At 30.0% G+C, this 14,871-nt stretch overlaps 1 protein-coding gene and 1 long non-coding RNA gene across 2 annotated transcripts in view; one reads left to right on the forward strand and one right to left on the reverse strand.

The window, feature by feature from the left end:
* The window catches only part of LOC136795152 (uncharacterized), a 139,221-nt gene that overhangs the window by 54,032 nt on the left and 70,318 nt on the right, over positions 1-14,871 (reverse strand). The gene's annotated exons all lie outside the window — the stretch shown is intronic.
* On the forward strand, positions 4,627-6,692 carry LOC106681982 (uncharacterized). Its single transcript, XM_014422598.2, has 2 exons — positions 4,627-4,717; positions 6,038-6,692. Exons 1-2 carry the CDS (start codon positions 4,699-4,701, stop codon positions 6,619-6,621), a joined length of 603 nt encoding a protein of 200 aa, XP_014278084.1. The 5' UTR covers positions 4,627-4,698; the 3' UTR covers positions 6,622-6,692.

Raw genomic sequence — 14,871 nt, forward strand, 5'->3', positions numbered from 1 at the left:
TTTTTTTTATGTTATTCCTAGAAATATATATAATACATAAGAATGCACGAAATAATACAACCGTAACGAACCTAATACAATACAATGGGATGATTTAGCATTTAGTTTAGCAAGATAACACTAGAAGTTAAAATGTAGTTACTATTATGATATTATTGGAAAGGAGAGTTATGAAATGATCCGTTAGTTTTAGCTATAAAATGGGGATGATCTTCTTAAACCTCAGATTCTATAAATTGGAAACTATGAACATTAGCCATGACAGGACAATGGTTCTCTACCCAAAGAAGCCCACTACTAGGCCGGTAATCGAACCATGTGTCCTTACAACCATAAAGAACTTTATACTATAGGAATGGGGTGAGTTGACATTAAGTTAAACACGACAGGCCTTACATGTAAGTATAAATGGTTCTGGAAAAAAAATCAGTGTTCCATGAATAATCTCAGTGAATTTCTTTTAACGATTTATTTGTTTAACATGATATTATCATACCCACTATTAGACTAGTACATATCTACTGTTAAAAAAAAGATTGTAAAAATTATTTAATTTCTCTATTTTAAGGCAGGTCTTGTAAACATAAACTTCATGTTATAAATTAATGTTATACTTACATAACATGAGCAGACGCATGATTGCTTGCCTTAGACTGAACTGTCTCGGTTTATATACACCCCGTGAGTTATCTTGAGTGTCTCCGGTTCATTCACAACTGATTAAAAAAGAGAGTTGCTAGTTTCAAGAAATTAGCACTCCAATTGTTTTATGTAACTTTTAAGCAAATTAATGATTTTCCCCTATGAAAGATCCCTTAATAGAATCAAGTTAGTTCGGAAACTGAAATTATCGACTTTTGGTAATTTAAGAATGTAATAGGTACATAATAGTTTAAATAATGTTTTTTTTTTTCGTAACATTACTTTTTTAGAGATTACTAGTAATGTAACGTCAGCGTGAATTGGTTCTACGTTATTAATAAATGTTTGAAAGGTAAGATAAGCCCAGCCAATAATTTTAGGATTATTGGGACGGGGCAGGTTGGGAATTTTGGTCTGTCAAAAAGTAATTGTAAATAAATGTCTTAATCTACAATTACGGAAAATTTTGGAAAAATACGGTAGTAAAACGTTTACCATTCTCTGTGGGGTGAGTAAACCTGACATGTACGTTTTTTTTTAAACAAATGTCTGCAATATATTTTGGAGCATTGCTAAATTGCAGTGTGGAAAAATAAAAAAAGGCATTTTAGCCTTGACCTAACTGCCAGAAAGTATCACTAAATTAGATTCTAATGCTTTTCACGTAGAACGAATCTATTTCTAGGCAAATGTAACTTTAATGTCTTTAAAGTTAGTAGAACACAATGAATTTAACACATTATCATTAATTATTGGCTACGATTTAGCGCAGAATCAAACATATAGAGGAAAAATAATAATAAAATAAAAAATCAACTTACCACAGGCAATCACTCTGTTTCTTCCCGCTCACAATCGATGCATTAAATTGATAAAACTTGATACATCAAAATAATAACAATCGATATCCCATACACAGAAGTCTCTGGTTAATCCGAACTAGCATAAGCCAAGGGAGTTCGTATCAGCGAAACATTCATACTAGTAACGAGAAACAAAATTCACTTCATAAATAAAACATTCGATTTAAAAACATGAATTATAAATTTATTTATAAAAAAAAAATATTTTTTTCAAAATAATAAATAAAGATAATAACTAAATACAAAACAGTACGTATTATACGGACCATATCCGACAATAAACAATAATATTGTTTTTGACCAGTCTAAGATAAATGAATGAAAAATATATACTATGAAAACAATATAATAATCTACAGCTTCCCTTTCAGTCCATTTATTTGCGATGCTAAAGATTGAGGATTTAAAACGACAGTTGGACATAATACGAGATAATCCATGCTGAGGATCAAGTAGAGGTGAGGTGTTTTAGTAAGCCGATCTCCCTATGTACACTTAAAGCATTTTTTGAATTTTTGATGCTTGCTTCTCCTATATGTTCTCTTATTCTAGGTATTTTTTTTTTTGAAACAGTTAAAATTTAACATTTTCCTTAAATTCGTCACACCAATATAAAATAAAGCGATATTTAATGTCAGTTAGATCTTATCCTTAATGAGGATAAAGTAGAGCAAGTAATCTGAAATAAGTAATGAAAAGGGAAAGTAGTCTGAAAGGCTGAAATTCCAAATTGTTTAGAAAACTTCCTCTAAAGTATCTTTAATTTTGTGTACTTGAAAATATTTAGCCATCTCTCATAGTTACCAGTAATAAACAATGGATAAATACAGAATATATATGAAATCAATGAAACAATAATCAGATTTCACTTTCAATTACATATACAGGAAATAGCTGGTAAGGGAAAGTATTAACATCCCAAATCATAAAAAGTTTTAAAACGTAGGAAGATTCACTTCACGTCATAGTCACAACACTTAAGTAAAAGTTGTGTGATGAGCAAACAACATTTTTATTTTAATCAGTCGCAACTATGTGATCAGGTTAAATGTTCAAGACCTATTAAATCATTTAAATTAAATAATGAAAAAAGGATTAAGATTTTTATAAATCAATTATTCATTCTTCAGCCCTCTAACCAACACACTTAAATAATTGCTTCTCAGATGTAGGGATAACATCAATCACAGCAATATTACGGAATTTCCGTTTTGATAATTATTAAAATCTTTAATAAAACACTCTAAAATTTTAATATTGGGAATGAATACAATAAACGTAAACAACAATGATAGTAAATTTAAAATTAACCGAGGTAGCTTTTCCGAGAAAATGCAATATCTCTTAGATAAAATTAACAGTAAGGTAATAACATTATATCGAGAACCACTTGACAAACTTTAGCCAATTAAAATCTAATGAAGTATGGTAGGAATTTTTTTTCTAACCGCCCTAATATATTTATGGTAGACATGGCATACATAGATTGCCTTAGAAGAAAAATTAACACATTTTGCGAAAATGAAAGTCCCTATTAACAAACAAGTGCATCACGCGGTATATTGACCCCATATTTTTCCTTTGTTAAAACGTGTTCTGCATGCTGAAAATTTATTTATTCAGGAAAATCCATGAGTTTTTCAACTTCATAGCTTAGAACCAGTTTACCACTACAGTAACCCATAAATGAATTGGTTTAAAAATTAATTAGATTTAAATGTAATTTTTTTTTTTGGCAAACGTAGGATATTTTTGGATGTGATTTTGACTTTTTCGTAAGGTTTGGTATACCCTTCCTCCCCCTCTCCATTTTTTAGGGAAATAAAATTAAGAATAACTTTTTTTTTCATACTTAGTTAGCTTTATTCGAAGAACTTAAAGCATAAATATTAATGCATATCTGGTAAAATAGTTAAATGCAATAGAGAGATAAATAAAGTAAGAAAAGCAAATTTTATTTTACCAACATTTATACTAGCTCTGCTCCACGGCTACACCCATATTAAATTTAAAAATAAAATACACAAATAAAAATGTATTTAAAATTAAATTAAGAAAATAACATCAACTTTACAAATTTTATTATATTTTATAAAATATAAAAAAAATATAATATAATATGTATATTATATAATATAATGTCTCATATAAGATCATAGGCAAGCGCATCTTATTAACTGATTAACAATAGAAATTTATGTCTAATAAAGAAAAGTGATCTATCAGTTAGTGAGTGCTGTCTTTTTCATGTTACTACAAAGATAAAACGAGCTAATACTAGTATCAACTGGATGATGGGATGATGTTTGGACAGTTTTGATAAATCTTAAATTATCTTTTAAATGAGTGGCTATTATGTTCCAAAAGATGAATTGATTTATTCAAAAACTAATTTTTTTTTGTTCTAAAAATAATTCTTTAGTACCCAGATTTATTTCATGAGTATATCGTAAGTGCAACTACAATTAATAATTTCAACGCTAAACCTATTTTCGTTTTTGAGACATTAATCAGTAATGTCAATGATGTTAGTGAGTAAGAGCAGTATAAGACTATACTCAATCATCAATTTGGATTCTGGACACATTACTTAATTATGCATCAACTGAACAGAGTAACGGAACTCACATACATGGCACTAGAGGAGAAATTTTAAGCAATTGACGTATTTCCGGATGTTCCTGAAACGTTCGAGATAGTTTGGCACCAGGATCTATAAATTAAACTAATTTACAAGATCAAACTACATATAATACGCAACGAATTATAAGATATAAACCAAAATATATCAATATTAGGCCTTCGTATTCCCAGGGAGAAGTAAACTTTTTACTATTTTTGTTTTTACTGAACAATCAATTTTGAGAATTTATTTTATATCAATCACCTTAAAAGAGGTAAAGCGACATTTTAAGTTATTTTTAATTCAATATAGTTTCTGCTTCCTTTATCCATGACGGAGATATAATAAATTGTACATCCATTATCTTCCTATTACTCTACGTAATAGATTATTCCAATCACTTGACAAAAATAGACGGATGTTTCACGGCGGACAAGCATGCATGCCACTTAAAAGCCACGCCAAATATTTGAAGTAGCAATTACATTAAATTATAGATGAAAATAAGACACTCAAGATAAGCCATGGGAGGTATATAAACCGAGACAGTTTGTACTATGGTAAGCAATCATGCGTCTACTACTCTTATGTAAGTACAACTCTAATTTTAAACGTAGTGTAGACATGTTTATAAAACATTTTTTATAATTCAGAAATCATATTTATGATATTGTTTTAGACTAATAGTCTGTAGTAAGTCTCTTGGTATCGTGTAGAAAAATTAAAACTAATTACGATGCATTATAAAAAATCAAACACTAAAGATTTAGTGTTATATTTTATAACCTCAAATAAGAATTAATTTGTATAATGGAAAATCAACATAAACCTAGATACTTGCATCAAAATTATTGAAAAAAAAGGTAGCAATTTTTTTTTAATTGTCTATATAAATTATAGTTATTGACAGAATAGGGTAATTATAGTGTAACTCAGGGTTTCACCAACATATCACGAGTAACAATTCCGTTAGTGAAACGATGGTCATTTTTCCAAAGCTACCACTCGATTTTTGGTGCATTGAGAAAGTACAAGCTCTCTTGCAGATTCCGTAGTACTGCGTGTTCATGATTTTTCCATAAGATGATTTTTCAAAAATGATTCATGATTTTTCCATAAGAATTTTGTTGAACTCATTCATCGGCTATTTTCGCCAAGAGACTATCCTATCAAGGTTTATATCACTTATATAAGTTTTGAATTTCTTCAAGTTTTACAATTCTTTCAGATAGATAATTCCCTTCTCCGAATTGCAAAGCTTAATAGGGATGCTGAGGGGAGAGGGGAGAAGGGATGGCGGATAACTTATGTATCCAAAAATTGTTTAGTAATAACAATATTTCAACGCTTACTGCCATGTTTTTTAACTGCTTGCTAACGGGCCGTCGGGAAACCTTGACTATAGGGCGCCGGTTCGAATCCGGCCGGAGGAGGGAGTGAGGTGAGGGTAGACTTTTATTTAATGGCGGTCCCACAAAATGGAAAACATAATTTGGAGAGGGTCGAGTTTTAAAAAATTTGCATGCTAAAAAAAAATAAGGCTAGACAAAGTTACTTTATTTTTACATTTAGTATAGTTCATAGAATAAAATTATATCAAAGTAGTTTGAATTAAAACTTCATATGTGAATCAGCTTTGCCAATAAATTGAAATCATATAGGTGTATATATATATTTGTAACTCAAATACATCATAACCCATATTATGGTATCAACCCTTTATAAATACATAAATAACACTTTCATTGAGTCAATATTCCTAGGAAAAGTATGAATATAAAAAATATAAATAAATAAATAAAACCATCTTCACAATATCATATAGACTACTACTTTTAAAATGTGAGTTCATCGTTTTATTTGACTATTCTGTTTAAATACCACTTAACAATTTTTTTTTATTTTACAGTACTAGCGGCGCTGGCCATAATATGGCCGGCACTCGTTCTTGCCTTCCCATCAGGAGAATTAGCAGTACAAAGATATGAAAGAAATCTTCAAGCTATCCTGGATGAAATGGAAATTTTAAGTTCTGAAGAAGATGATGACGACCCAACAACCGTAGAACCTAGTCCATCTCCACCTCCACCACCCCCTCCACCACCACCACCCCCTCCAGGACCTGGACCAAAACCACCACCACCTCCACCACCACCACCACCGCCGCCCCCATCTACTACAGAAGAACCAACAACAGCAGCAGGAGATGAGGGCTCATACGAAGATTCCGATGCTAGCCCATCGCCACCCCCACCACCTCCTCCAGGACCTGGACCAAAACCGCCACCACCTCCACCACCACCACCACCTTCCACAACAGCAGCAGGAGATGAGGGCTCAGATGAAGAACCCGAAGCTAGCCCATCACCACCTCCTCCACCACCACCTCCAGGCCCACCACCACCTCCAGGTCCAGGGCCACGCCCACCCCCACCACCTCCACCACCACCATCTACTACAGAAGAACCAACAACAGAATCGTTTGACTACTAATTTCAGTGAAAGCAGAATATACATAATTTTAATAAAAAAACAGCCTAAAATAAAGTGTAAATAATATGTAATTACCTAATGTTATTATCTCCATCCTATTGAAATGTAAGCGTATACAAGATGCATGATTAATCGCATACATTTAAATTTAAATACATTAATTATGAATTAAAATTTAAACATAAACAAGCCTCAGAATGATAAAACTTTGGCAGTATCAACTTTTAATATCAAACTGATGTTGGAACTGGTTAATACTAATTATCTGATAAGTATTATTGAAATTTTATTAAATGTACAATAAAAATCAATCGTTAGTTTGAAATTAATCCATGATCACTCATATACTAAATTAATTAAAAGAAAAATTAAAGAAAAAATAGTATTCTAATGGAAGACTTTTATTCACGGAAATTGATAAATGAATTACAGTAGCACAAAATCACTGAAAAACTAAAATTACATATAAATAATAATAGTAATAGTAAAGCATTAAAAATTCAACTGAATAAAAACATACTAAAAAATTGTAGGGAGATTCGAATGCCTGTCAAATAGGTACACAAAATAACAGAAAAAACTATTAGCCACTAGCGTTTGACCCCACTTCGTAGGCCAGGATTCTAACAAATACACTCTCCTATAAGGTTATTCGGATATGATAAAAAAATAACAAAGCCTAAGAAAAAGTCAGCGAGCTACAATTCAGTGATCCATCATTTTACAACAATGAAATTTATGTAATGTTCAATAAAATTTAATTTTCTTTCGAAAGACTGAAATTTCTAAAATTCTATGTGTAATAGAAGAGGAGCGCAGAATGAAGCATTCTACGAAGTATAAGAATTTAAAAATAGAAGTAAAATCATATTCTCCGTTTAGTAAACATCTGACAATATGGATAGGAGATTAACTATACCTCACTGCATGGTGACCCAGCGTACTGCAAAAAGCGCACAGTGTAGACACAGCTCGAGGATTAAGCTGAATTTTATTCCATCATAGAAACTTCTTTGACAACTGCTTAAACTGACCGTACGAAAAGGCAGTTATAACTACATCTAATTATTTTTAATATCTATGATCAACACATACGCATATAATTTTTATTTTTTAAAAATACTTTAGGGACGCAGAACAACATCGAAGACTAAACAAATTAAAATGAAAAAAACTTTCTCTTGAGAAAATATATTGAGTTTAGATGGATACCTAATAGTTTGTTTGATAAAATATGAAAATCAATTAAATTATAAGTTATATTACCTTAATTCAAAGCAAAAAAATTGTTTTCTAATTCTAGATATTGTTTTGGTCAGTTGTTATTATCTCTTAAATAAAGAAAAAAGATATTGGTCATCACTCGTGGCCAAGTTACTCCCAACAAGACCATGGAGATTCATTCTAGTAAGTGGACTTATTCACGTTAAGAAGTATTAACCTAATAAAAATTACTTGGAATGGACCAAAAATTTTATTGAAAACAAACATAAATGTACTTGCTGCTTAGATCATGGGGTCATTGGGTTTTGAAACATTCTTAGGAAATAGCAGATAGCATGAAGAAAATTTCCAAACAATGGCTCTTAAAAAAAAGGAATCTGAAAAACTGAAACTTAAGATTTTAGAAACAATGATGGAAATATGTTGCGCATTAATGAGGATTATAAATTAATTATTACAATAACAATAAGTGATGTTAGTAAAAATTTAATATTTAACACTGTTTTAAAATCCAGAAACCTCTAACGATTGACATTAGTTAGTGCTGAACCAAGCGATAGATATTATAATTATTTATTTATTATAACAATAGAACAAAAGTCATACGAAAATAATAAAGCATAAATCGAATACAAAAAATAACTAATAAAAATATATTAAAAAATTAATAAACTAAAATAAATGATTTAGTTTAAGATATAAAATCTTTCTCAAGCATAAAAATTACATAAACATAAAAGTAATTTAAAACACAAATAAAAATTCAATTATTGTGGATACAAAAATGGAACACAATTTTTTATTTGTTAGCTCTACATATCTTTTAGGTCTTTGGCCACTCGAACCAGCCTTCTCGACAACTGCCTGTCTATATTTCCTTCTTGTTGCATGCAATGCAGCTCTTTCGCACCTTTGTTGATTCTATTTAAACATCTGGTATTTGGCTCATGCTAACTATATTGGCATTCATTGTGTTGCTTCGAGACACATATCCCACCCATCTCAATCTCCTTGCCTTTATATTATGAGATATTGACTGATCACTTTCAGTAAGCAGCTTATTGTCAGTTCTTCTCATCCATACGTTAAGGCTCCGATCTTAGATCGCTGCCGTAATTGTACGGAGAACTTTCCTTTCATATTTCTTGATTCTGCATTCTATGGTACCTGCTAGAGCTTGGATTTATGGAATATAAATATAAACTCTTAAAACACTTAATCATATATCAAATATAAATAATAAGTTTAATGAATTACATAGTAATTAAAAATCAGCTAATATTTTTTTAAAACTAACTTTAAACAATAAATAAAAAAAGTTAGGGCAGTATATAAACTTATTGTAGTTATCATTGCATTATATGAATATTATTGTTAGAAGAACAGCTCCGTAGACTAATCCAAGTTCAAAGTTAATATTCAAAAAATCGTATACAGCAGGTAAAGATGATAAAAATAAATAAATAAGTGACAAGAAAATATAAAGAAATATAAATGTTTAGAGAGAATCAAATTTTTCAGAAATTACCTATAATTTTACGACAAGTTATCAAAGATAAATCTAATTGTAAGTAAGATGTTCTTGTTTACTTGCTCTCCACACTTGTAAATATTAAGTAGTTAGAGAATCAGATATCTATAGTACAGTGTTCAAGTATCTTGTACGTACAATGACGGAACATGGATAATATAAATATAACTTGAAACGCTTTCTCATAAGAAATACACTGTGACACTGCGACTGCGAGAACCAAATACTACACAATTCATATGACTGTACACAACATGAAAACAACAGGACGACTGCCGCTAAGGGACACCTCACTAGATTCCGGAAAAAAAAAATTATTTCCCAAACATAAAAAGGAGTTGCTAAAATTTTCACGTCAATCAGCATGTAACATTCCACTACTGAAGACTTCAATTACGTGAAGAAAACCAACAATTACCACATCGACAGAACGTAAAATAACAAAACATAGGAATTCCACCATCTTTAGTTTGGGGTGGTTTACATTCTATCTGTTTTTCTAATCGATTTATAGAATTTACTATTGAGTAATTAAACACTTTGTTTTATTAGCTTTATTATATTTTTCATTGTACGTCTTTCTTTTTCTTCATTTCTTATTAATGTATATTATTCTTTTATACTTTAACAATTAATGCTCAAATTAAAATTCACAAAATCATTATACTAGTAATAAGGCTATGTATAGCAGGTAAGGAAAAAAGATAAGATAAAAAACATTATCCTGAATATGTTGAGTAGATGGCTTAGATGCACTAAGAACAGCAAGAATGTTCGAACAGGTCAATGCAGACAAATCAAAACATATAGAGTGAAGAGAAGGTTGTTTTGAGGAAAAACAATACAAACAAAAATATTATCAAACACATTATAAGTATTATTGTTTCTTGAGGGACGGTTCATACGCTAAGAAACAGAAAAAATATCTGTCGTTATAATATATTTATCAATAATTAATTGTTATTGTATTTTATATAAATATTTTTTAAAAAAATTGTGAAGGATCAGAGGTGCAGTAAATTGTAAGTCAATACCAAACAAGAAAGTTAGACTAAAGGTCATGCAAGGAGGTGATTTGGACAGAATCACGCTCGACCGCCAGATTTTTACCCTATTAAGGGGAACTTACGCTGGGTGGTCGGACCTCGGAAGGCTCCCAAGCCCACAGGGCTGACTCAAAAATAATTATCTTCCACAGCCGGATTCGAACACGGATCCATGTAGGTAGTAGCACAAAATATAAATATTAGTTTGCTAATTGAATGGAGTGATTTAAATATAATCCTATATTAAACTATCTGTACCCCATAATACCACCCACGTTTGGTTAATTTGGGACTATACGTACCTGTATCACATACCTGATGAGTAGATGTCCAATGATCAATTGAATAATAACCGAAGGTTATACAGAAAAACAAAAACAACTATCACTAAACTGACCAACGAAAGCTTCTTCAGTATGGTGTCTGCTTCAATCACGAAAACAATATAAAACATAAAATTTAATAATTTGCAATTGAAACATTTTAGCCAGCAGCAATTAATTTTCATTTTAAATTTTGATGAGTAGATGACCAAGCGCCATATCATTAATATCCAACATTTATGTAAAAAAAAAAAGGACCAGTCTATAAAAAAAACTGGATTTAACAATATAAATTTATTCCTCATAGTTTCAGTAAATAACACGGAAAATAGATTGCAGGAAACGATAGCAGAGAAAACACAATTAAACTAAACGAACATATAGTCATGACCTAAGTTCTTTTATATGTTACTACCCAATAAATATAGATAGTAAACTTTTTTTTTTTGTAAATAACTCTAATTATAACACAAGTTAGGCATTAATCTCTAGTTTCATCTTTTTTATTTTCAAAACCTCTTTATTTAAATACAAAATACAATAATATATAATACATAGGTATAATCTAGTTTCATCAGTGGAGTTTCCTACATTTAACCTGATAAAGTTAGTACAGTGAACCTGTTCCCACGGGTGTGATGTTATATTAATTAGTTGAAATATAAAAATTCCTGAGGCCAAATACCCCAATATCTTCCACACTACTGCAGTTACCATAATGCAACCACCTGCATGGTCCGCACTCGACGAGCACCAGTCTGCGCTGGCAGTTATAAAGTGGAATGTAAGTGTAGACACACATCTATTTTCATTCATAACAATTTTTTGAGGTTAATAAACTTCCAATGGAATGGAATTTATAATAAATTATCATATTATAGTACAACGTTTCGGGACCACTGTCATATATTCATGTACTTAAAACCTACATTAATAATAAACCATCATAATAACAAGGAGAAATGAAGAATGCACAACTAATTAATGGTAGAAAAGTGAGAATAGTGTAAAGATGTGACATGATTTCGTATATGAAATTCAAATTATGAGGTGAATGTAATTGTATGAATTACATTACATAAGGATAAAGGTTGTTATTATAATGGTTTATTATTGTTGAAGGTTTAAAGTACATGAATATGGGAAAGTAGTCCCGTTGCACTATAATGTGATAATTTAATATAAATTACATTCAATTGGAAGTTTATTAACCTCGAAAAATTTTTATGAATTGACTTACCAGACTTCCTAAAGAGAAATTCCGATCTATTTTCATCTATTAGAAGCGCAATATAGCAAAGAGTAACTTTACAAGCATGATTAAATAAAATGGAAGTAATAAATGATAATAACCTGTAATTAATATTTAAATACTCATATAATAACCTAACTAAAATTTCAAACCCCCTATAAAGTAATAACTATAAAATTTGGTTCAGTTTCACTTCTTTATAAAACGATTAGAAACTTTAATAAATTTATCTAAACGGCAACAAAATTTTAGTTTTTCGTACTTCATATATTTTTCATATATTTAAATGTCATCTAGTCCTCTGATTTCTTTTGAAAAAATAATTTTTAGAACCCCTATTACCTGATGTTACATAATATAAAAACTATATATATATATTTCATATTACACTTTAAGCAAATTTTGAGGTACGTTTATGAGCTGTACTGAGATAATCATGAATCTTCAAAATTTTGAGGCACACTTAAATTCTCTCTATTCACTAACACTACAATCCTAAACTAATAACTAACACTAAAATTTATCCTATACTTGTGATGTACGTTTTAACAAAATAATTTCAAATTAATGAAAGGTCTATGTTGTATACCTGTTTCCAATGGTATAATGTCATGATAGTGATATTAGATTTTACTACAGCACTCCTATACGTTTCAGTGTGTTGTTATAAAGCCAAAATCTTTCCTCAATTAACAATAAGATACTTAAACTATCGAATTTAAATAAACAAACACTTTTTATATTAGTATAAATGTAGATTACGAAGTGGTGAGAGATACTGAAACATTTTTTTAAAAAAATTACGTTATGCACAGAAAGAAAAAAAATCGTTGAATTTCTTCAAAAAGCAAATGTTCATCTGAATGAACTTAGTTGTGATCAAGGTTCGCTCTTCGCAACGTCTGATAAACTGTCAGTGAAGTGGAGATAAAAAACATTGAGACTCTTATCGGAATCTTGTTTCAAATGATATTAGATTAAATTAAAAAATACTAATTAAATATTGCAAGGCAAGGCAACAGGTGACTGCGTTGTTACAGGTACAATTGTAAACATTTTTATCAAAATACTCAAAAATACTCAAAATACTCAGGTTTGAGTTCATTTTCCACTTAGACAGATAGTTGGGCAACTGAAAAATAACAATGACGGTGCGTTCGAAATTACCTTATTTGGTATAACTGCTATACCACTTATGGTTATGACAGAGTTGTTTATATTAAAACCCTGAACGATACTCAAAAATACACAAAATACTCCAGTTTGAGTACTTATTTTTCTTCATTTTCCACTTAGACAGTCCGTTACGCAAGTGAAAAACAACAATGATGATATGTTAGAAATTTCTTTATTTGTAATAACTTCAATACCACTTTTACGGATATAATTTAAACGTAGCTAAAAATAGGTAATAGTTCATACCAATAACGGTTAGGAAAAAAATACAATAAAACTTTCCAGTAGTTTAATATTTTATTAATTCATTCTCCTCAAGTTTCCCTATGTTCTTTTTAACTTTTTATTTTCAAATGAAAAATTAAGCATTTTCAAAGCTCAATGTTCCACACAAAACTAAAAAAGACAAAATTCCCTACAAAATGCGTATCTTATTGTAAATATTTGGCTACGACGTCTCAAGAGTTGTTATTTTAAATGGTATTTTTTTTAGATTTTCGCTTATAATTAGATAAGTTAGAAGTCAAAGTCAATTTAATTGGTTAGCAATTACTACCTACTCAATAGTTGAAAGTGAATTCACTTACTCACACTTTTAGAAAACTAGACCAATACATTTCAGTTTTACGTACCCTAAATTCAACCAGGTTCAACTATTTGTCTCGTAAATTGAATATTCCTCTTGCAAATAAATACCCAAAGATAATAGAGCAAAAGTTTACTAGAGCCAGAGGTACCTGTTTAGGAACTAATGTGGTACTTTTAAAAACCACGAAAAGTACGTCCTGTCATAATTACGATTGCAAAAACATTTATCATAACTTTTCAAACAGCGACGTGAGAAAAACCATGGATTATGGTCTCATAATTATCAAATCAAGTATTCAAATATTATTGTTCAGTTATAAATAATACTAACGCAACTTTAAAAAAATTGTATAAGAGCCACTTAAAATTTAAAAAATAAACAGAATTTTGGTCACGTATTCCTATTTACATTATTAATTGTTTTTTTCGAGAAGTTCAAAAATGTTACACTCTCAAAAATAAAAAAACAAAAGTTTCTCAATTAAATTATTTAGCATGTACTATCTCTTCAAAGACTCTAAACTCAAAGAGCGATTTTTCAATAATTCTCTTTTTTTTTTTGTGTTTTTTTAAACTTTCTTGTGAAGTATTACATTCTGTCATATATATTTTCAGACATTAGTAATAGAGCTATAACGCATTTACAGATATATGTAATATGATAACAAAATAATAGAAAAAAAATGAAAAATAAAATTACACTTAATTTTTTATTTAATTCCTATTTTGCTTTATTATTTCCTATTTCTAATGATCACATTCAGCCTGTTAAACCAAGCCGAGCTTGGCACTCCACTTGTAAAGGAAACACAGGATTCCGGAAAATCTCAGCGCTTCTCTATCAACCACATCACTGGTATTGAAACCCAGTGGAGGTTGAGCGAGGGGAGCTAACGACAGTCAGGTATTGACTGCAAAATCTTTGGTATGAACTTACGCATTTTATCGATAACAAATTTTCAACAGCAAGCCGCATGGGAAGGGCTACTGAGATGTTGATTCAAAGTTCGACAACAGTTATCTCAATTAATTTAAAACATAATTAATATTTTAAAATAAAAATGAATTTTAATAAGAATAAATCAAACGGCCCAAATAATGACATTTATT

This window comes from Halyomorpha halys, unplaced genomic scaffold (assembly GCF_000696795.3).
Source record: "Halyomorpha halys isolate HHAL.00 unplaced genomic scaffold, Hhal_1.1 Scaffold380.1, whole genome shotgun sequence".
In the NCBI taxonomy this organism is placed as follows: Eukaryota; Metazoa; Arthropoda; class Insecta; order Hemiptera; family Pentatomidae; genus Halyomorpha; species Halyomorpha halys.